General features: G+C 44.0%; 1 protein-coding gene across 1 annotated transcript; it reads left to right on the top strand.

Moving 5' to 3' along the window:
• The first annotated feature begins 739 nt into the window (after positions 1-739).
• On the top strand, positions 740-20,037 carry PGD (phosphogluconate dehydrogenase). Its single transcript, XM_006885765.1, has 13 exons — positions 740-747; positions 1,482-1,557; positions 2,503-2,682; positions 5,819-5,884; positions 6,547-6,665; positions 9,686-9,755; positions 12,086-12,220; positions 14,511-14,700; positions 18,296-18,426; positions 18,641-18,774; positions 19,154-19,253; positions 19,430-19,552; positions 19,648-20,037. Exons 1-13 carry the CDS (start codon positions 740-742, stop codon positions 19,765-19,767), a joined length of 1,452 nt encoding a protein of 483 aa, XP_006885827.1. The 3' UTR covers positions 19,768-20,037.
• The last annotated feature ends 1,925 nt before the right edge of the window (positions 20,038-21,962 follow it).

Genomic DNA, 21,962 nt, shown 5'->3' with positions numbered 1-21,962 from the left:
TGTGCTGGCGACGTGGCAAAGTATCGCCGGATCTGAGAATCTAGCAGAAGAGGTGCTTCTCTTATTTAAGTCTAATTGGGCACAAGCTTCGACTATGAGGCCTCCGTTCCCAAACACGGTGCAGATAATCAAGGGACGCTGACACATGAATGGCCTGGTGAGAGCACGCGAGGGAAGGAAGGCACGATGGAAATATCCGCAAACGGCGTATACGTGCCAGGTACACACAAGACGCGTTCCTGGAGGGGGCGCAACAAGTGGTCGCTCGACGTCGTGAAGAGCCGGGTGCACGAGCAGGGGACCTGGAGTCCGACGCCGGCGGGGTTAGGGGCGCCTGAAGTCCAGCACTGGCTGGAGGAGGGGGGGTCCCTGGTGTCCGGCGCGCGCACCGGCAACAGGGCCACGCCTCGCGGGTCTCATCCTGCTTCAGGGCCGCTGGCCAGCGCCCGGCTAGGTCCTCGATGTACTCGGTACTCAACTGATCCGGTCCCCGGAGTGGGCGGGCCTTCTTGCCTCAGGTGGTCTAACAGGCGTTGGACTTTACCAATAGTTTTGCGGAAACCTTTTCCCCCTAACTTCTGATTGGTTGGCGGACAAAAATGGGGTGTTGAGTTGCTGCAGCCCAGGAGGGACGAGCCAGAGCCCAACTCAAAAGCTCCTTGCCGGCCAGCCGCGAGTCTTCTACTCTTCGGCTCTTTTAGGTGCATCTCTCTTCGCCGCCGCCTTCCACGTCGCTGCCATGGCTGAGTAAGTGACCCCCTCCGCTAGCTCTCGTCCTCGAGGAGCTTTTGAAACTAGGGTCTGCCTGATTCTCCCCAGCCCCGAGCACGGACGCGCCCTCCGGCGACTCAATCGCTCGGGATTCCCTGAGGCTGACCCCGTGCACCCTGACGCCCAGAGCTCCAGGGTTCAGCTCCTTCGTTCTCAGAATCCCCAGTCCTGACCCCAGACTATGCATCTCACGGAGAGTGAGGCCCTGGGCGGGTCCCCCTGCCTGGGAAGAGCCGAAGGGAAAGCGGAGAGGCACTGCCGAGGACACAGGGGAAGCTGGCCTCGACCCTCCCACCCCGAGAGCTCGGGCCTGAGCTCTCCGATCTGCTGGCCACGCCCGGCGGCGGGAGAAGAGGCGCGGATGGGACCCCTCCTCCCCTGCAGGGCCGATCCGCCGTGGGGGACATTGCTCATAAAACGTAATGGCCAGACAGTGGAACACAGAAGAGACGACAGGCTGTGAATAAGTTGTTAAGTTCAGGTTTAGTTCATAGCAATTGAGGTGATTCGAGTGGCCGAGTGTGGGCTTATCTGTTCTATAGTTTCACAGAAGGCTCCATTATCTGGAGACTTAAGTTATATCGGAGTAAGGGGACCAGAAGAAAATAAGTGATTCAAAGTGACAAGAGCTAGAAAGTTCTGGGCTCCTGAGTTGTGCCGGGTTAAGTGGCACTGACACATTTCTCTCTCATTTTCTCCTGGTTTTTCAGAGCTGATATTGCACTGATTGGATTGGCCGTCATGGGCCAGAACTTAATTTTGAACATGAATGATCACGGCTTTGTGGTAAGTTGTGGGGACAGAGGGACACAAGTGTCTTTCTTTTCTTACTTGTTCTTGTTGTGCAATAGCTGGAGTGCAGGTCTTCTGAAGAGTTCAAAGATCCCTTATCATCGCCTACAGGTTCTATGTCCTGTTGCTGCTTAGGAGTTTTGGTTGTTTTTTTTTTTTTTTAAACAAAGGAGAAACATTTTATGTGTGGGCAGAGGGACAGCTCTGCCATTCTGAGGAAGAAGAGGCCTGCTGGATGTTTCTGTCAGCTCTGGAAACTTTGCTGCCTGACTGAAGGGATCAGTGTCTTAAGAAAAGGAAGGAGGCTTAATGAGGCCCTGGTTAAGCACTTGGCTCTTAACCAAATGCTGGCAGTTCAAATTCAACCAGCTGCCCCTCTGGAGAAAGATGTGCCAGCCCAGTTCCAGAAAGACTGCAGTCTTTGAAACTGTCAAGGGCGGGTCTTCTATGTTGAAACCAACCCAGGGTAAAAAGAATTTGGTTTGTTTGGTCTTAGGAAGAGGTAAGTAGATTCCTGAGAGTCTGCAGAACTCTGAAATTTATTGCCTACTGAGATAAGAGGAATGTGAGAGTTTTGTGCATGAATACTGGGCCGGTTTAGATCCAGGTGACAGAAGACAGAACTCCTTGGGGTACTGGCTGCTTTCTAGATCTGATTCTGATTCCCAGTGATAGACTAAAGTCTGGTATGCCCAGGGCAGTTGAGCTTCGCTGTATCAGCTCTATCATATATTAGCTCCTGCTGAGGTGGCCCAGCTTTACAGTGCTCAGTCAATATTTGAACAGATGGGAACTCAAGTTTTAGTGACAAGAAAGAGGAAAAAGGAGGGTTCAGCTTTCCCCAGTCATATGGCCGAATCAAAATCTTATTGTCACTTAGTCCATACAGGCAGGTCTCACATGCCCAAGATCTCCTAATCAGGCCTCTTTTCCTTTTAGGTCTGTGCTTTTAACAGGACAGTCTCCAAAGTCGATGATTTCTTGGCCAATGAGGCAAAGGGAACAAAAGTGGTTGGTGCTCACTCCTTGAAGGAGATGGTCTCCAAGCTCAAGACACCTCGGAGGATCATACTTCTCGTGAAGGCGGGTCAAGCTGTTGACGATTTCATTGAAAAACTGGTGAGGCCAGCTGTGCTCCCACTTTCTTTCAGTGTGACAGGTTTTCTTGTCCTTCCTTGAGCTTTCCCCCCTCTCTTATCTCAGATTTCTTTTCCCCACTTCTAAAAATTTATTTTGCTCAAAATAAATTTGGCAAAACAATGTCTTAAATATCTCAATGCTGCTTAACTTGATTGCCGTTAATTAAGAAACTCCTTATGCTTGGATGGTAATAATTCTCTGTATGTGCTATTGTGAGAGGACTAAGCAAAATTTCCATGAAAATTAATTGGTAATAAAAATGGGAACAATAATAGTCATAAGTGCTCTTTTTATCTTTGTCAGAAAATGTATGAAGAATGGGATACTGGTAGATGTAATTTATTTAGGTATTTAGAAAGAATTTTTTTTTTTATGGTGAGAAAAATTTGTATTTAGAATTAGCCCGCCAGTTTTGTTGGCAACATCCAAAGCATCATAATCAGGAGCAAGTCGAACATAGGCCTTCTTCTCGCCATCAGGCCTAATCAAAGTGTTGACCTTAGCTACATCGGTGTCATAGAGCTTCTTTACAGCTTGTTTAATTTGGTGCTTGTTGGCCTTGACATCCACAATGAACACAAGTGTATTGTTACCTTCTATCTTCTTCATAGCTGACTCAGTGGTCAGGGGAAATTTGATGATGGCATAGTGGTCAAGCTTGTTTCTCCTGGGGGGGGTTTTTCGGGGGTTATTTGGGCTGCCGTCGGAGTCTTAGTGTCTTAGGCCGCCGGAAGGTGGGTGACGTGCGGATCTTCTTTTTTTTTTTGGCTGTGGATGCCCTTCAGGACTGCCTTCTTGGCCTTTAATGCCTTTGCTTTGGCTTCAGTTTTGGGAGGGGCAGGGGCTTCGTTCTTAGCTTTCAGCGCCATCTTCGTAAAAAGGATATTCAGAAAGAATTTTACGTTAGCAGTTATATTTAAAAATTCCTACCAGATAGGGACATCATACTTGGGAGGCTGGAGGGACAGCACAGGAGAGGAAGACCCTTGATGGGATGGATTGACTCAGTGACTACAATAATGGGACAGGTGTGTTGGAGATGGTGAGATTGGCACAGGATAGGGCAGAGTTTAGGACTGTTGTACCTAGGGCCGCTATGAGTCATAGTCTCGAGGAGTTGTGACTTGACGGCACATAACAACAACAATCAGTTTTACAAGAAATGTTTTATGGCAAGAAACATAGTGATAATAAACAAAAAGGAAGGGATTAACATTCCTTTTCTAGAAGGAGTTTTGTTAACAGTGGGGTGGCTTCTTCTGAGAGAGGAATGTAACCAGTATGGCACCATTTTTAAAGTCAACAGCCTAAATGGAGACACTGTGATAAAGGAATGGCATTCTAATTTTTTTTCTACAGTGAGATACCAAGCTGTGCCTGATTAGTTTCAGACAAGTGAACTGAAAAATGGAACATTTAATTGTTTAGTCCTGGAAAATAATAAGTAGTGATAACTTTTAATGGAACTGTTAAAGTTGAATTCTCTTTGAATACCTAAATAAATTCTTTCCACTGGCTCCCTTTTGTCCATGTACATATTAATTGTAGGAAGAAGGTTGAATAATAAGCTACCCTGATTAGTGAGCAGAGATATACAAATATTATTCAAGGCGATTCAGTATTATTCTTCTTGCCACTCCAGACAGTGATGAGTAAAACAGGGCTTCAAACCAGTTCAGTCAAGCAGACCTGAATTTTAAATTTGAGTGAAGCAGAACGAGAACTGGAATGGGGAATACTTTGCATCAAAGTAATGGGATACTCAGAAGAAACTTAGTGGATCCTTTCGGGTGCCTCATCTGTAATAATAGTTTATTACTGAGAATATCGAGAATGTCTGGAGCCCCAGTGACCTGGTGCCTGACGTATCAAAAGCTCGGTAGTTCAACTCCACCCGCCATTTTGTGGCAGAAACAAGGGCAGTCTCTTCCGTAAAGATTGACAAGCCTTGGAAACCTGAGGGGAGGTCGCCATGAGTCCTTACTTACTGGACAGCAGTGGGTTCGGTTCGGTTTGGGATAGAATGACATTCAGAACAATCAATATAGCGGCCATCTTTGTGCAGGGCGCCACTGTCTCTGACTGTGGTCAAGAGATTTAATTGCTGTGCAGTGACCCCTTTTGTTAAAAATCTGTAGTAGGACACTGACCCATATTTCTTCTGTTCAGGTTGTTGATGGGTACACAGGTGTTTGTACACCCATATTTTTAGGTCAGTTCCAGTTTTGCTTTGTTGGCCCTGACTGGACCAGGGTCATGTTTGAACCAGGAAGAACTGGTTCAAAGCTCTGGCTCAAAATCTTTCATTCGGATGTTTAGCCATGAGTTTGAGCTGCCAACCTTTCAGTTGACAGCCTCACATTAATTAAAACATTGTACTGCTCGAGCTCCTTACTCTAATCTAGAGACGTAGTTATTAGTCCTAGTCCTGGCCCTTGGGGATTCTAGATTGGAGACATAAAGAAAGAAGTCCTAATGGCGTAGTGTGTAACATGTTGGGCTACTACTTGAAAGGCCAGTAGTTCAAATCTACCAGTTGCTGTGCAGGAAAAGGTTGGGCAATCTCTCCTGTAAAGACTTAGAGTGAGTCAGAGTCAACTGGTGACAGTGGATTTGTGGGTTTTGTGGTACACATCCAAAATGCTAAATTTTCTGCATACATAAATAAGTAAATTTTATTTGTTGTAGAATCTTAGAATAAGTAGTAAAAGGGAATTATCTGGGTCAGGGAGGGTTCCAGCTGAATTTACTAAGCCTAAGCTTTTAAACGGTTAAGAGGAGACAGGCCTCTTGTCAAAGTGAACAAAAGAGAGGAAGCAGGTGGGTTGACACAGTGACTCCTCACAACGGGCTGGAGCCTCTCAGCAGTTGTGAGGATGGCGCAGGAGAGCGCAAGGTCCAGGCCTGCTGTTCGCAGGCTCACTATGATAGTAGACTTGATGGCACTTGACGACAGCAACAAGCTTTTAAATCGGGGCCTAAGAGTCTAGCTCTAGCCACAGAAGGGGTTATTAAAGATTAAATCAACAGTATGTACTTTTAAACAGGGCTTTCTTGGGAAGCCTTATATCTGTGCTAGTTAGCCAAGATCTGTTTTGTCTTATTTGACTTCTAGGTGCCGTTGTTAGCTGCTGGTGACATCATCATTGATGGAGGGAATTCTGAATACAGGGATACCACAGTAAGTGTTACTTTTTTAAAATCTAAATTCCTCCAGGTTCTGTGAACATCCTTGAAAAAAAATATAGGAGTTGCACGTGTGACACAGGTGAAATGTCCTTCCGTGGTGTCTTTCCTTGGAGATTGATCCCAATGTCATAGCCTCATTTGGTTCTTTCCTGCTAAATTGCACTTGGTGGAGGAGGCACTCCTAAGATACTGTGCAGATATAGCGGGCTGGGAGCTTGTGCTTCACTTCTCTCTCTCTCCCCCGCCAATCCATGATTCCTCAGCTCATGATTGTGGACAGCCACCGCTGCTCACGGACCCATGCTCAGGAAAAGCCTCTACCACGGAGGGGCTGAGTTACAGGAAGTCAGACTTCTATCAAGTTACCTACAAAATAAGCATGTCTTATCGTACATAGTCTTTTCCAGTGAAATGATTAGATAGGTAGATTTACTAATTTATTATGTCCTTTTGGGGACGTAGGTTTCTTGAATTTACATGGTGGCTGTTGTTTACCATTCTCAAACTGAAGAGATCCAATTTCACGAATTATCAGTTTATTCTTGGATCATTTCATGTCAGCTGTGACATTTCTATACCTGTTTTATGTATCCTTTCAGTTATGGGGAGAGACTTCTTTTTCAGAAGCATAATGATTTTTTTTTTCTCATGTAGAGAAGATGTCGGGATCTCAAAGCCAAGGGAATCTTGTTTGTGGGGAGTGGAGTTAGTGGTGGAGAGGATGGGGCCCGCTACGGCCCATCACTCATGCCTGGAGGGAACAAAGAAGCTTGGTAAGTCTCGTCCCCATCCCCTGCATTTCAGCATGAGGGAACCTGAAGTTTGAGATGAATGAGCTGTCAGCATAATTCTCTTCTGTAATACATTGTGTTCATGGCAGGAGATAGTGGAAATATTTCCCCTTTTATCTGTTTTGCTGCCTTGATGGAGTAAAGGATATGTTTTTTTCTTTTGCCTTTTTTATGCTCTGTTACTCCCTCAAAGACTTGTGCTAGAAGTCTAGAGAGGCTTAAGAGGTTAAGAAGCTTTGAAGGAAGCTGGGCAGTGTCTAGGAGTAGGATCTGCCTTTACTAGCTGATTTATGGTCCTAAAATAACTGTTTAGCAACTGCGAGTGATGAGAAAATCTCAACAGGCTGCTTTTTGTCCCTGGGCAACAGGTGGAAATGTTTTAAGACTAAACAGATGTTTTACTCTTCCTTCCCTATAGAAGAGAAGGAGTTAGCCATTTAAGAGAAGGGATGGGAGATGTGGATGGGAGGGAGAATCACAATGGAAAGATACAAGGAGTTACAGCTGTGTCTTTAACCTCCGTGATACAGTCTGTGAAATGGGGTGATAGGTAACTTGGTTGGTGAGCTAATACCATGTTAATAGAGTCCCTAGATTACAATGAATCTAAGGGTCTTGGGTCAAATTTGTACATAAATTAGGGAAAGTGTGTCTTTCTGGGTGGTAGAAACATTAAACACTTGCAGATGAAAGATACAACTTTAGCATAAAAACAGTAATAATATTTTGATGTACATTGCAAAGTAACACCTGTTTATTGTTAAGAACCACTGTATATCCCAAACAGGCAGACAAAAAGAGGAGTAGTAATAAAAAATTATAAAATGAAAAAAAGAATGAGTGTATTTACATCAAAGGGGTGTGTGTGTGTGTGTGTGTGTGTTTGTACCATCAAATCGGATCTGACTGGTACAGGAGGAGATTCCCCCTCCTCTACAGCAGAGCATCTGGTGGATCTGAACCACCTGCCTCTGGGATTGCAGTGCAGCTTCTTGCCACTAGAGCTCCTTCTGCCTCAAGTGTTTTACTATGATAGGGGTTGGGACCACAGACCACATATGGTCAGCTGTTGCCTGAAAGGATGTTGTGCGGCACATGGCTGTATTCACATGTAGAGGTATGTCTTTAGTCTGAGGAAGAAGAAGACCACAGCCGGAAAGAGAAAGCTCAGAAGAGAAGTGGAGGCGAGCTCTGGTGGCCTAGTGGCAAGAAGCTGCACTGCAATCCCAGAGGTGCACGGTTCAAATCCACCAGATGCTCTGCTGAAGAAGGAGAAACAATTTCCTCCTGTCCGTCAGATCTGATTTGACGGCACACACACAAATAATAAAATTAAAAAAAAAAAAAAAAAAAAAGAAGAAGAGAAGTGGAGCGCAGCGGAACAAAATAGTAAATGGAGGATCCCTCATGAGGAAGACAGGGCACAGTAATGTTCTGTTCTGGATGAGTTTGATTTCCAAATAGTCTAGAACAGTTTAAGGCATTAAAGAACAGGAATGTTCAAACCTGACTCTCCAAGTAAGGGATTATTGAGGTAGATTTTCTGTCTATAACCTCTCATTTAAATCTGAAGATTCTGTTCACTGTGTTAAAATTCAGGAGTAGAAAATTCTTTCTGTTGTAAAATTACATGTCTTGGGCCACCTGCCAGTGGGCTGTTAAAAATGTAACTGATGCACTTGAAAATATTTCACCTGCAATTTCTAATTGCTCCTGTTAATTTACTTTTCTCACATTCATGTAGCAGAAGTTGAGATTATACTTTTACCTGAAAAAGTAAAAGTTCAGTGAAGTTCTAAAGCCTAAACTCTTGAACTCCTAAGTGTTAAGGTGTTTTTTTTTTATTTTATTTTATTTTTTTTTAAAATTTTTTAATATTTTTGTGTGAGTGTACCGTCAAATCAGATCTAACTGGTACAGGAGGAGACTGTCCCTCCTTCCCTGGCAGAGCATCTGGTGGATTCGAACTGTGTGCCTCAGTAATTGTAGTTGCAGCTCCTTGCCACTCGGCCACCAGAGCTCCAAGTGTTAAGGTTTTTAAGTCTTAACTAAATTGTGTATCAGAGAGCTCTGGTGCCTTACTGGAATAGAGTTTCACTGCTGTCCCTTTAAAGGTGCGCAGTTCAGACCCATCAGCTGCTCTATGAGCAAAGATGTATAGTCTCCTGCTGTGCAAATAACTGCGTCTGAAAACCCACTGGAGGGTCAGCTATGGAGCAATTCCAACTCGGTAGTACACAAAACCAACAGATTGTGTATCTATACCAAACACTTTTTGTGAAAAGACCTATGTTTGCCAGTAGTGAGTAGAACCAAAGCCAAGATGAGCTTTTAAGGGGGCAGGAAAAAAGGGTACATTTTGGAAACTGAACAACTAAATAGAGAACGTTGACACGTTGTATAAAATGTAACTAGTGTCACTGAACAGTTTATTTAGGAATTGTCAAAAGGGAACCTAATTTACTGTGTAAACCTTCACCAAAAACATAATAAAATAGCCTGTCTTCCCGTGGGAAGATGGGAGGCCTGGAGAACAGGCGCTTCTCAGAATAATGCTAATTGTATCTCTTGGAAATAACAGTTTTCTCTGTCCTTACCCTTGACCTCACTGTCAAGAATCAGCTGTTCTGATCATGTCCAGGCTGTTTGTTGAGGGAGTCCCTAAAGGAACTTTTGTGTCATTTGCTGCTGGAAATCACAGCTACTGCTTTTAATTCCATAGTGAAAATTCTGAAAGTGCTCCTGCTCAGCCTTTTTTTCTGTGGCCTCAGATTAAATATTTGGCAAGCCCTGCTTTGCTGCCTACTAGGATCTGGGGACCAGGCAAGTTATTCAGCACGTGACTCAGGTTTAGCTGTAGGACTTGGCCTCGCTCATTGCTTTTCAATAGGTACCTCTGCCTTGCATTAGAAAGGAAGAAGTTAGAGGAGATGGTCCTTGAGTATTTCATTGCCGTTATCAGTGGCCCTCTTAGCAGCTGACCTGCTCTATTCTCTCCACAGGCCCCACATCAAGACAATCTTCCAAGGCATTGCTGCAAAAGTGGGAACTGGAGAACCCTGCTGTGACTGGGCAAGTTTCAGGCCACTCTTGAAAACCGATTGGCCACGTTGGCTTTTCTGAGTGATTAAATGCGTAGAGCTCAAGACCATCTGTCTCTCCAGCAGTCAGCTTGTGACATAAACTTCAGTTTTTATTAGTGTAGCTGATGCCTAAAATGCATGCCTACTAGTACATACCCTTGTATCTTGAGTTAGGGTCTTAATGGGCATAGCTGGGTTGACAGTAAAGTCAACCGCCTTTTAAGAAACAGGAAGGATGAGGCAAAGATGTTTTTAGCCATGTTACCATGTCGTAAAAGGAAGGATGTGCTTACCTCTGGGAGAAAGGGGATTGGTCGGCTCATGCTGTGTCCTGACTGTGGATGTAGAAAATCTCTTTTGTCAGAATTTGAGGTTTAGGTCGTCTCTACTTGACCAAGACAAGCTACAGACTTCAACCCTCGAGAGTGTGAGGGAGCCAGCACATATACTTTCTTCCTGCTGTTTTCTGTGTTACTATTAAAATAAATTTCACATTTTCTGTAGTCTCAGTCCATACTGTGGATAGAAAAAGACCACTAGGGAAACCTGAGTTCTAATTCTGACTCTCTGTTAACTAATGGAGTGACATTAAGCAAGGCATTTCCCCTGTCTGGACATTCATTGCCTTATCTACAGAGATAAGCTGGTCTCCAGGGTTCTGTTAGCTTCTGCCGTCACCACCACCAGTTGTCATTGAGTCAGATCCAACCTCTGGCGACCTCATGTGTTAGAATAGAATTGAGCTTCATAGGATTTTCAGTGGCTCCGTTTTTGATAGTAGATTGCCTGGCCTTTCTTCTGAGGCACCGCAAGGAGGACTTGAACTCTCACTTTGGTTCACTTCTGACTTCATTAGATTATTTGCAGCACCCAAGGATGCCTTTTAGCTTTTAATTTCTTTTAATCTTTAGTCAGCAATTTTATGTGCTAATTTTATATTATTTTTTGTTTTATATGAGAAAAAGAAGTAAGACAAGGATTAAGGCATAGGAGGGATGTGGGGTGCCCTCCTTCCTGGCCATGACCACTGCCTGGTGCCTTTAGTTGTAGTATCCACCTCTGGTGCTTCCATTTTAACCAGCATTCAACTATTGCATTCAGTCAGAATCTACTTTGAGCAGATAAAAGTCTGGTGCTGTGATTTAAAAGATTGAATAATTTTCTCAGAAGTATGATGGATGAGAAAGGAATCTTTGTTCTTTGATTGTAGATTATTATAACAACAGAATCTTCCCCTTCTTGGATACTCGCAAGAGGATCAAGGAGCCCTGTTGATACTGGTTAAGAGCTCAGCTGCCAACCAAAAGACTCACGGTTGGAGCCCAGCTGTCTGCTCCACAGTGGAAGGATGTACAGTCTGTGTCCATAAAGATCCCAGCCTAGAAACCCAGAGGGGCCAGTTCTACCCTGTCGTGTGGGGCACGATGAGTTAAAATTGACTAGATTGTGCCTAACAACAAGATGAAGTCATGAAAGGAAAAACAGTGCATGTACTTCCATATCTTGATCAAGGGTTGACTTCTATGCCCTTAAGGCTTATTATTCTCAGCTCATTTAAAAATGAAAAAAAAAAACCACAACAAAAACCAAAACCCTGTATAGCTCCTAAAAGCAGACCCTCCTTAATTTTTGAAGCAACAGGAAGAGTAAGATGAAGTAAGATGTTTATTAGTCGTGTCAGTTCATAGCCAAAGAAAAGTGTCAAAACCAGAAGGGTTAGGTCAGTACTAGAAACAGAAAAAGGAAGTCTCTGATGTAAGTCTTGATAGTATCAGTGGAAGCAGGGACTGCCTGGAGAGAACCCCCAGGTCAGCCTAGCATCTGGCCCTGGGCAGTGTGCCCCTGTCATGGAGATGGGTACATGAAATTTGCACAGCCTGGTGTCCTGAAATAGCTGACCCTTGCTTTGTTCAGACTTCTTGCTAAGTAGATAATTTGGCTTCCAGGATAACTTATCAGTAGGGACAGAATAGATTTATCAGACTGATACTTAAAGAGTTTCTCATCATAAATTCATCAACTGGTGTTCCAAGAATACGTATCTTGCAAACTTTTTTATTATCTGAGACCTGGGCAAATTCATCTTTGGGGCAGTGAATCTAGAATTAATTTAAAATAATGTATTCAACTGAAGTTTGTGGCAAATTGATACATAGTGACTTTTGTTTCAAAAATACAGTCGATTATTTGCCCTGTCCTTGCTCCTTTTTGTATTGGGTGGGCTGGTCCTGTCAAAGAATTTGACCTTAAGACTGAGTCAGGCTTCCCTGGTACACTGCGTGCCTCTCTGACGTTCTTTGGTGCTTGTCCCTCTTGCAGGTGGGAGATGAGGGAGCTGGACACTTTGTGAAGATGGTTCACAATGGGATCGAGTATGGTGACATGCAGCTCATCTGTGAGGCTTATCACCTGATGAAAGACGTTCTGGCCATGGAACATGACGAGATGGCAAAGGTGAGAGCAGGCACTGCTTCTGTGCTGAATGAGTAATTTCTGCCAAGACCGGAGGGATTTCCTCTTTCCCTCGCCATTCTGGTGGCCTGGATGGACTCAGCCTGATTTAAGGGAAGATAGCAGTAAGGAGGGAACTCTGGTGGCCTAGTAGATAAGGGGTTCTGGCTGCCAACCCAAAAGGCAGGCAATTTGAATCCACCAGCTGCTCAGAAGGAGAAAGATGAGAAATCTGTGTGATTTACAGCCGGTGAAAACCTGCTAGAGAGTCAGCTGTGAGTTAGTTCTGATTTGATGGCAATAACCTTGACTTTTGATCAGTGAAAGAAACACCCTGGTTAAAGCACTCAACTGCCTACTAGAAAGTCACCAGTCTGCACTCACCAATCCCCTGTGGGAGAAAGGTGTGCGCATCTGCTTCTGAAGACTCACTCTGCTCATTGCTGTCGAGATTTCCATACATAGTGACCTTCCATCAGGTTTCCAGGCCTCTAAATCTTAAGGAGTGGAGACTGCACCTCTTTCTCCCCATCAGGTTGCTGGTGGGTGCACCCCTGCAGTCAGCTGGCCTTTTGGTTAGCAGCTCAACACACTATTGACTTTGCCACCAGAGCTTCTTTCCATGAACATTACAGCTATGCAAACCCTAAGGGGCAATTCTGCTCCATCCTGTTGAGTCACTATGAGCCACAGCAGTGGGTTCAGTACAGCTTTAGGAGTAATTGTTGTTGTGTACTGTAGAGTCGAACTGACCCATAGCTGACCCTCTGATAGGTTTTCAGAGGCAGTTAATCGCACAGGAGGAGATTGTCCATTCTTCTGCAGAGTGGCTGGTGGCCTCTAAACGCGTGCCTTCAGGATTGCAGCACAGCTTCTTGCCACTAGGCCACCAGAGCTCCTTTTATGATAGGACTTTAAAATAAGCATAATGTTCCCAAAGAATCCAGATAGCAGTCATTACCTCCCTCAGTCCTACAGCTGTGCCATGTAGGAGATGCAGCAGAAGCTTGCTTTTCTAGGTGGGGGCTAGTGTTTTAGAAGCATAAAGCAGACTTTAAACCACTTCCTCCTCCAACATTTTATTACGAAAATTTTCAAAAATCCAGCAATGTTGAGGGAATTTTATAGTGAGAATGTACAGACCCACTATTTGAATTTTACTGTTAACAATTTACTGTTTTTGCCTCATAAGTGTGGTTCTGCTGTTTATAACTCTCCTTTTTCTAGGAGGTCTGGTGGCAAGAAGCTGCGTTGCAGTACCAAAGGCACAGGGTTCTAATCTTGCCAGCTGCTTTGCAGGAGAAGGATAGGGAGTCTCCTTCCATGTGATTAACTGGCCCTGAAAACCCGCTGGAGGGTCTGTTACGGGTCGGTTCTGACTCCACAGTACACAACAACAACAATACTTATGTCCAGCATTGTTGTTGTTGTTGTTATGTGCCATCGAGTCCCTTGCGACTCATAGCGACCCTATGTACAAGATCCCTAAACCCTGTTCTGTCCTGTGCCAGCCTCACCATTAGGTTTCGTTATTTCAATTGAACACAAGTGAAGGAAGCTTTTTCTCCTAATTTCATTAATGTAATGCCCTTTACTTATGACTGGAATTTGTTTATTGACTTGCCTTTGTCTTTCTAACAACTCCCAGCTTGGTTTTCATGGAAACAGTGCTTGCTTTTTATGTTCCGTTTTAGTTGGCTTACGGAATGTTTCATATACGAATGCAACAACAGCATATATGAGTGTTTGCTGTGTGCTGGACACTGATAAATGTTGGGGATATGATGATGAAGAAAACAAAGCCCAGTCGTGGAGCTGGAAAGACTCACAGTAATAGTGCAGCATATCACATTAGCTAGCGATAACCACTGTAAAGAAAAGTAAAGGAGGTACAGGGTAGACTTGAGATGTGGTGATATGGGGATGTCTGAGGAGGTGACAGTTAAGAGCCAGGTGAAGTGAGGAGGACAACAATCCAGAAAAGGAGGTGCCTTGCAGAGTGTACTCGGGGAGGGGAAGGGAGAGGGAGAGGGAGGAAAATGTGCAACAATGAATAAATGAAAAAAAAAAAGATGTGAGAGAGCAAATAATTTTTTATTTTATGTGTGTGTGTGTGTGTGTGTGTGTACCGTCAAATCGGATCTGACTGGTACAGGAGGAGATGGCCCCGCCTTCTCCAGCAGAGCACCTGGTGGATTCGAACCGCATATCTCTGGGATTGCAGTGTGATTAAATAGAGACCAGGTAAGGGAGTCCTGTGTAAGCTTTGTTTCTCTTTCCGTTCTCCATGTAGGCATTTGAGGAGTGGAATAAGACAGAACTAGACTCCTTCCTGATTGAAATCACAGCCAATATCCTCAAGTTCCAAGATACAGATGGCAAACACCTGCTGCCGAAGATCAGGGACAGTGCAGGGCAGAAGGGCACCGGGAAGTGGACAGCTATCTCCGCCCTGGAGTACGGCGTTCCTGTCACCCTCATTGGTAATGTGCTACTTTTCAGTTGAACACTCTCGCTCTACTGTTGTGACTTAACCTCCGAAACACTGACGTAAACTGACAGGTAAAGACCGGATCTTTTAGAGCGTCTGTTCAGCCCTATCAGCTTTCAGGGTATTCCCTGATCTTCCTGCAGATGATAAAACTGACAGTGTGACAGGCCACCACCACTTTTAAATTGCCTCTTTATAATCCTCCTCTTAGATGAGCTTTGAAACAAAGGCAAAAGTTTGTTTCTTTCTTATCTGATTTGTATCTTTAGAATAATTTTGCATTAATGATTTAATTGTAGTAAATGACTTAAGATTTTTTTTTAATGGAAAAGGTTAGTTATAATGAAATTCTGTGGATTTCATTATAGTTTATACTATGATGATTTCTGCAAAGACGATACTCTAGAATACTCTAACATTCACAGAATTCTGTTAAGATTAGCCAAGTTTTTCCATTCAGGTTTATATTTCTACATATACCTATACATTTGAAGTCCTTTCATACCTTTTCCCTAAATTATCACCCCTTCTCACCTCTGAAGGAAAACATTACCCTGAATCATATGTATTCTTTCATCCACATATTTGTATCTTGAGCTAAACATCAAACTCAAAAAGAAGTTATGTTGTGGTGGTATTAGATGCCATTGAGTCGAGTGCAACTCACAGTGACGCTGTGACTACAAATCTGAACCGTGTCCTGTCCTGTGCCATCCTCACAATCTTTGACACACTCAGGTTCGTTGCTGCAGCCACTGTGTCAGCCCATCTGATTATAGGTCTTCCTCTCTTTTGCTAACCCTCCACCTTTCCAAGCATGCTCTCCCTCTTCAAGCATAGCCTCTCCTAGCAACATGCCCAAAGTATGGACGGGAAGCTTCACCATCCTTGCTTTCAGAGAGCCCTCTGGCTGCACTTTTCCAAGACATAGCTATTTGTTCTTTTGACAATCCATAGAAAAGAATAAAAAGCAAAGAGAAGTGGAAACTGAAAAAGTAGTAAGAGAATGAACAAAACCAAAAACTGATTTTTAAAAAGAAAATAGACACACTTCTGGAAAGATAGAAAATGGATGAAAAAAAGACCCCAGCATGTTTAATGAATAGCTATCTTTGATCCTGGCAAAATATTTCCTCCTCTAGTTAAAAAAAGAGAGAGAGAGATTTCCTTATTTGCTCTTCCAGATACTGCCTTTCCTTCCATGGATCCCCTCCTTTCTTTTGATTTCCTGACTAATTACACCTCATTCTGTTTCCAGTGAACTGTGTGCTGGTGAGGCACACTGGGAGGGAAGTAGGGGGTGCAGTCAAGCTCTGTAGAGGAGGAAATTGGCTACTTTCTCTCTAGTTCCAGTGATAATCTGGGCAGGAGTGGAAGGGCTGGGAACAGCTTATTAATCATTGATAGAAATGTATATGACAGTACTGCAGTCTCAGGAAGAAGGCTCACCTCTTGATTTAGAGACTTTGTTCCTTTTCTACAAAGTGAAGGCTCCTTAGACTTGCTCTCTGGATGGGTGCCATTTTGTTTGCTCAACTAATGGGGAAGTAAGGCTTCTAGCTAACCCTTATGTAACCCTGAAGGCTTTTACCACAGTTGCTTCACTGCCCCAGTTGACTTACAGCACTTCCTTCCATAATTGCCAAGTCATCGTGTGTGTGCACTCCGGGGAGAGAAAAATAGGATGGGTGTGAATCAAGGTTAGTGGGTATGTTTAAGCTTAGGGCTAGTACCCTTAGAAGTCCTCTGTTATTCTAAGATACTAAATGTCTTTAATATTAAAATGCCTTATTTAAAAATAATACTTAGTAAATATTGTCATAGAGCAGTATCACAGAGACTGCTTAAATAAAAGCAAATGAAGTTTGTAGAGGGATAAGGACAGTTTGGACTGGGGAAGCTCCATTCTCAGAATGCCAATGGGATACTGTACTAGGCCGCAAAACAGGATACATTTTTATATTGTTGGATCAAGAATCAAAGGTTACGACATTTATAACTGGCTAAATGACTACCAAGGGCGTTAAAAACAGGATGGCTAAAAGGGAGACCTGACAGCAATAGGTCCTCAGCACATAAGTGAGATCATACGATTGGTTAAAGGAACATTCAGTTTATTATATATAGGGTGATCCCAAAGAGTAGAACAAGAACACTTTTTCTGGTGACTTATTTGTCCTCAGTCATATCTGCTTCTGAAGATACACTGTACAGATTTAGTTAAAGCTGCATTTTAAGGCCCTTTCTTCCCATCTTGTATCCATTTGTCTATGACAGGCACCCTTTGGGAAGAGATTAGATATGTACAAGCCAACTCTCAGAGAAAAGGAACATTGTCTTTGAAGTGTACAGCCCAAGTCAGCACGAAGGTCAAGGGGACTGCCATTTGGAAAAACTTTCCAAAATCCAACTTGGATTATAGACTGTCGTCTAAACTTTAAAATAGAATTAAAGCTCCCCTCTCCGACTGCTCTGTTTACACATTTAGACACAAATCACAATTAACTCTGATTTTAGACTCTTAATAAAATATTCATCGACAACTATGATATGCAAATGACACAACCTCGCTCGTTTTTGGAAAGTGAAGAGGACTTGAAGCACTTAGTGAAGATGATCAAAGACTGTAGCTTCAGTATGAATTATTCCTCAACATGAAGAAATTCTCACAACTAGATCAAAGGCAGTGGAGGAAAGACTGAAGAGGTCAATTATTTAACTTTACTTGGATCTGTAAGCAGTGCCCATGGCGAGAAACCAAGCAACTTGCTGTACTGGGCAGATCTGTCAAGGACCTTATTAAAGTGATAAAGAGCAAGGCTGTCAGTTTAAAGACTGAGATGTGCCTGAACTAAACCATGATGCTTTTCGTTGCTACTTGTGCATCTGAAAGTTGGATCATGAATAAGGAAGGCATAAAAAGAATTCCTTTGAATTCTGGTGTAGGCAGAGAGTACTGAATAAACCACAGACTGCCGAATGAACAAATCTGTTGAAAAAAGTGCTCTTTAAAGACATTGGCTCACATACTTTGGACATGTTAGCAGGAGGAGCCAGTCCCTGGGAAAGGACATCATGCTTGGAAAGGTGGTGGGTCAGAGAGGGAGATGAAGATGTCAGGGAGCTGGAGACAGGGTGAGCACAGCTGGGGCTTGGGCACAGCCGGGGTTGTGTGGGCGGGGCATGGCTGTGATGTTTTGCACATAGAATGGACATAGGCAGTCATAGACTTAGTGGCACTAAGTTCAAAGTGACTTTACTCATAAACACTAAAATAATGGTAGTTTAACATCATTTTCCCTCTGAACTCCCTCATGATCAACATCTTTGCTGTTCAGGACCTCTGTTTATGCTGGAAGATGAACCTGGAATTTTAATTATTAAGTCTAATGTTAGATGCTTTTTATAAACTTCTTTTTTTGCAGGCTAAATTTTGTGGTCTAGAGTTGGTTGAAGCTTTTTAACTCTTTGGAAAATGGAATTTCCTGCCCCAGCTCTATTTTCCACATCCCCTAGCCTTTCCAATCTCTTTCCTGGGGTTTTATGCTTTTTCTTATATTGTTTTACTCTCCAATCCTTCTATGTAGGAGAGGCTGTCTTTGCTCGATGCTTGTCATCACTGAAGGATGAGAGGATACAAGCTAGCAAAAAGCTGACGGGTCCTCCAAAGGCCAAGTTTGGAGGAGATAAGAAAGCATTCCTGGAGGACATTCGGAAGGTGAGTCATGGTCTTTTTTTGATCCCTTAGAAGGTGGGTGGGCAGTAGGGGCCCTGTGTGAGATCACACTGAGGCTAGGGGCAGTGCAGCTAACCAGCTCCTCCTTCACCTTTGCTCCTGATTCCCAGCTCTGACCATTGCCTTGTGTAGGGTCTGCACAGTCGGTGGTTTCTCTGTTCACTGCAATTCTAATACGTCTCGTGTCATTCTTTAGGCCCTCTATGCTTCCAAGATCATCTCTTACGCTCAAGGCTTCATGCTGCTACGACAGGCAGCCACTGAATTTGGCTGGACCCTCAACTATGGTGGCATTGCGCTGATGTGGAGAGGCGGCTGCATCATCAGAAGGTAAACGAGAGGTCGCTGCAGGTATTACAGTGGGCAGGCTGGCCTCGGTGCAGACTCACCTGAAGTAAGCGCTTGAGCAATTTCTTTGTAACTGGGGCCATTGCCTCTGTCCCTGGAAAACTGGCAGCAGGGCAAGTTTAGATTGTCACTTCTTACAGTTTACTGTGTGTCACTGGTTCTGACTAGATTGTTGAGACTACCCCTTTTGTTCTTTGTTTTCATTGATGATGCCCTGATCTTAAGGCTGCCTTTAAGGAATGAGAAGTGTCACTTGAGAGTTTATTTTCACCTCCAACTTAGTTTACCTATTTCCTGCGAGGTATTCAGCTTGCTTTAGTCAAAATTCATTGACTTCCTTCCTCTCTTTTGATTATTCCAGTGTATTCCTGGGGAAGATAAAGGATGCATTCGATAGAAACCCAGACCTTCAGAATCTACTGCTCGATGATTTCTTTAAGTCTGCTGTTGAAAACTGCCAGGTCTGTAGCCTAGAGCACTGGCTGGTGTGAGAATTCTCTCAGTGCGTTTTGCTGTTGTAGTCTCTGGTTTCAGCATTGATGAGAAGGGGGATCTGTCCCCCAAGAGTGGAACTAGTGGTCTTTTCTGTAGGAGAACCGCAGAAATCTTTGATCTTTGGCTTTGTTTTGTTGCCCAGGACTCCTGGCGGCGGGCCATCAGCACAGGCGTCCAGATGGGCATCCCCATGCCCTGCTTCACCACTGCGCTTTCCTTCTACGACGGGTACAGACATGAGCTGCTGCCGGCCAACCTAATTCAGGTAGAGTTCTGGACCGGTGGTCAATGTGAGCCCTGCTACTCCTGGAGGGTGTGTGCCTGCAAATTACACTAACCAACCAAATTCATGTTTTCTAGGCTCAGCGGGACTACTTTGGGGCTCACACCTATGAACTCTTAGCCAAACCGGGACAGTTCATTCACACTAATTGGACAGGCCATGGTGGCAACGTGTCGTCCTCTTCATACAATGCCTAACTAGACCGCAGCTGTTGTCCACCACAACTCCACAGCCAGGACATTCCACCTGCCCACAACACTGCTTCCATGGCCCCTTGCCCTACTTTCTGCTCAGATTTTATAAAACAAAGTGTCGTAAGAGACTCCTGAACAATCGTAGACAGTTCATCTGTAAGTAGTTCTGTGAGAACTGTCTTGCCCTTTGCCCTTGCCTCTTGGGACTGTCCAGGAACTGACCACGTGCAGGATGGTGGGAAGCAGCTGTCTGCCGCGTGCCCTGTGTGGAGGGTGAGGCCCTGAAAGCTGCTGTGTTCTGGGCAGCACCTCTTAGTACACCGATGGGAAAGGTTTTGATGAATTTGATGTAACTGGAACCTTTGGATCATGCAGCTAAAAAATGTTTCCCCTCTACCTAATAAAAGCTCCACTATATTTATGCTTTTTCTCTAGACTCTTCAATATTTTCACCTCAATGACACTGAGCCATTATCTCCAGGAGGAAAACGATTTGCAACCAGTTTCATTACATTTGAATCCATTTGCTTCCTTCTAGCCTTGCTGAATTGTTTTTTTAAAGATTTGGAATAACATAAGAAACATCAAATTTGGGGTAATGATTAACTTGGGAAAGATGAAACTGCAGGAAGGACTCTGATATATGGGTTATGTTTTATTAAGTTAGGTAATGGGTGTGGGGATGTCGATTCTACTATATATCATGTATCATATATATCAGGTATTTCCTAGGAAACTTTTAGAGAGGAGTGCAGCCAGTGTTGTGAAACACTTCGACCACAAACTATTGAATGGAAGACTAATTTGCTTGGTAAACTCACCTAAAGCACAGCAACATAGAGACTCACCTTTAAATGCAGGTTGAGCTAGGTGTGAGCTGTTCTCTTCCCATGTCCATCTCTCTCTATCCCTATGTCAGATCCCCAGATTTAGTGTGGGATTGTTTGTCATTTCTCATAACTTGTAAAGATTAAATGCCCTTAGAACAGTGCCTGCCACAGAGTAGGCAATATTGAATTTTACCGGAATCCTGTGATCCTGGGAAACAGAATGGTTAAAAACATTTCATACCCTTTGTGTTGGAAAATGGCTCACTGCGGTGACCACCCTTCTCAAATGATAAAACTACGACGAGTACCTGTGATAGGCCAGGCACCAAAATCAGACCCCACGCTGTGATTCTGACTCATAATGAGTGCAGGTCAGAAAAGAACTGCCCCATGGGGCTGGCAAGGCTGTGAAGCTTCACCTGAAGCTGGCGGCCACAGCTGCTGGGTTCAAACCACCTGTCTTTCCACAGCTGAGTGCTTAATCACTGCATCACCTGAGCTCCATAAAATCAGGCACAGATCCTCCAGATTCTCATTTCCTTATCTCGTGAGTGAGCACCACTTCTGTCCTCAGTACTTGAGCTTCTCTCCTTCCTCCAAGTCACTGAACTCTGGCTCACCCTTGGCCAGAGTCTGTTCCTGAGAAGAGGCTGGCCTGGGTGTGAAACCTGATTTACTACGGGTGAAGTCATGCTCTCATCTCACGTCTCCACCCTTGGTTATTTTCTAGCCTTGCAATAAAAGAAAACGCCTTTCCCTGAGTCTAACAATTTCTCATTGCTGGGAATTTGCTTACTGTAGCAGTCTCCTCTTCCACTATTCAGTCAGTCTCCCTTTCCTCTTTGAATAAAGTCTCTTATCAAGAGTGGATTTGTTTTTCCATTGACAGCACTTCTTGTTTGGGTTTTTTTGGTGTTTTTTTTTTCCCCCTGGCATTTTATATAGTTTACTTAGCACAAATAAAAGGTGCAAACAAGCTTTCTAGTCATTGTCTTCACTGCACAGTCTGGCATTAGATTGGTGACTGGCGGCCAGCTGGGCTGCTCTTTCCATGATGGATTTGTGGTTCTTGATGGAAACTGCAAGCAGTCTGAGCACAGGAAGATTTGTTGATGTCAGGGGCACTTCCAGCTCCTTGACATTGTGGACTAGGAATTTGCAGAAGCCACTGGGCAACATGTGCTTTGTTTTCTTGTTTCTCTGCAACCAATGGGCATCAAGATCTGGTCCCTAAATCTTCTCAGAACACTGTTACTGCTGCTGGGCTTGCGCCAGTTATGCTAGATTTTGACATACTCTATGGTGCTGGGTGAACTTCTTGGTCCTCTTTTTGACGATCTTTGGCTTCACCAGGAGTCCGAGGGCCAC

Source organism: Elephantulus edwardii, unplaced genomic scaffold (genome assembly GCF_000299155.1).
Source record: "Elephantulus edwardii isolate Elephantulus edwardi_28Jun2011 unplaced genomic scaffold, EleEdw1.0 scaffold00045, whole genome shotgun sequence".
NCBI classification, from domain to species: domain Eukaryota; kingdom Metazoa; phylum Chordata; class Mammalia; order Macroscelidea; family Macroscelididae; genus Elephantulus; species Elephantulus edwardii.
The sequence above is the reverse complement of the archived record's forward strand: the minus strand, read 5'-3'. Positions and strand labels throughout refer to the sequence as shown.

What these genes read in the sequence shown, in the direction of transcription:
- PGD (XM_006885765.1), top strand. An exon ending in ACGATTTCATTGAAAAACTG is followed by an intron (nt 2,683 to 5,818) that starts GTGAGGCCAGCT and finishes TTTGACTTCTAG; the next exon opens with GTGCCGTTGTTAGCTGCTGG. An exon ending in CGTTCCTGTCACCCTCATTG is followed by an intron (nt 14,701 to 18,295) that starts GTAATGTGCTAC and finishes CCTTCTATGTAG; the next exon opens with GAGAGGCTGTCTTTGCTCGA.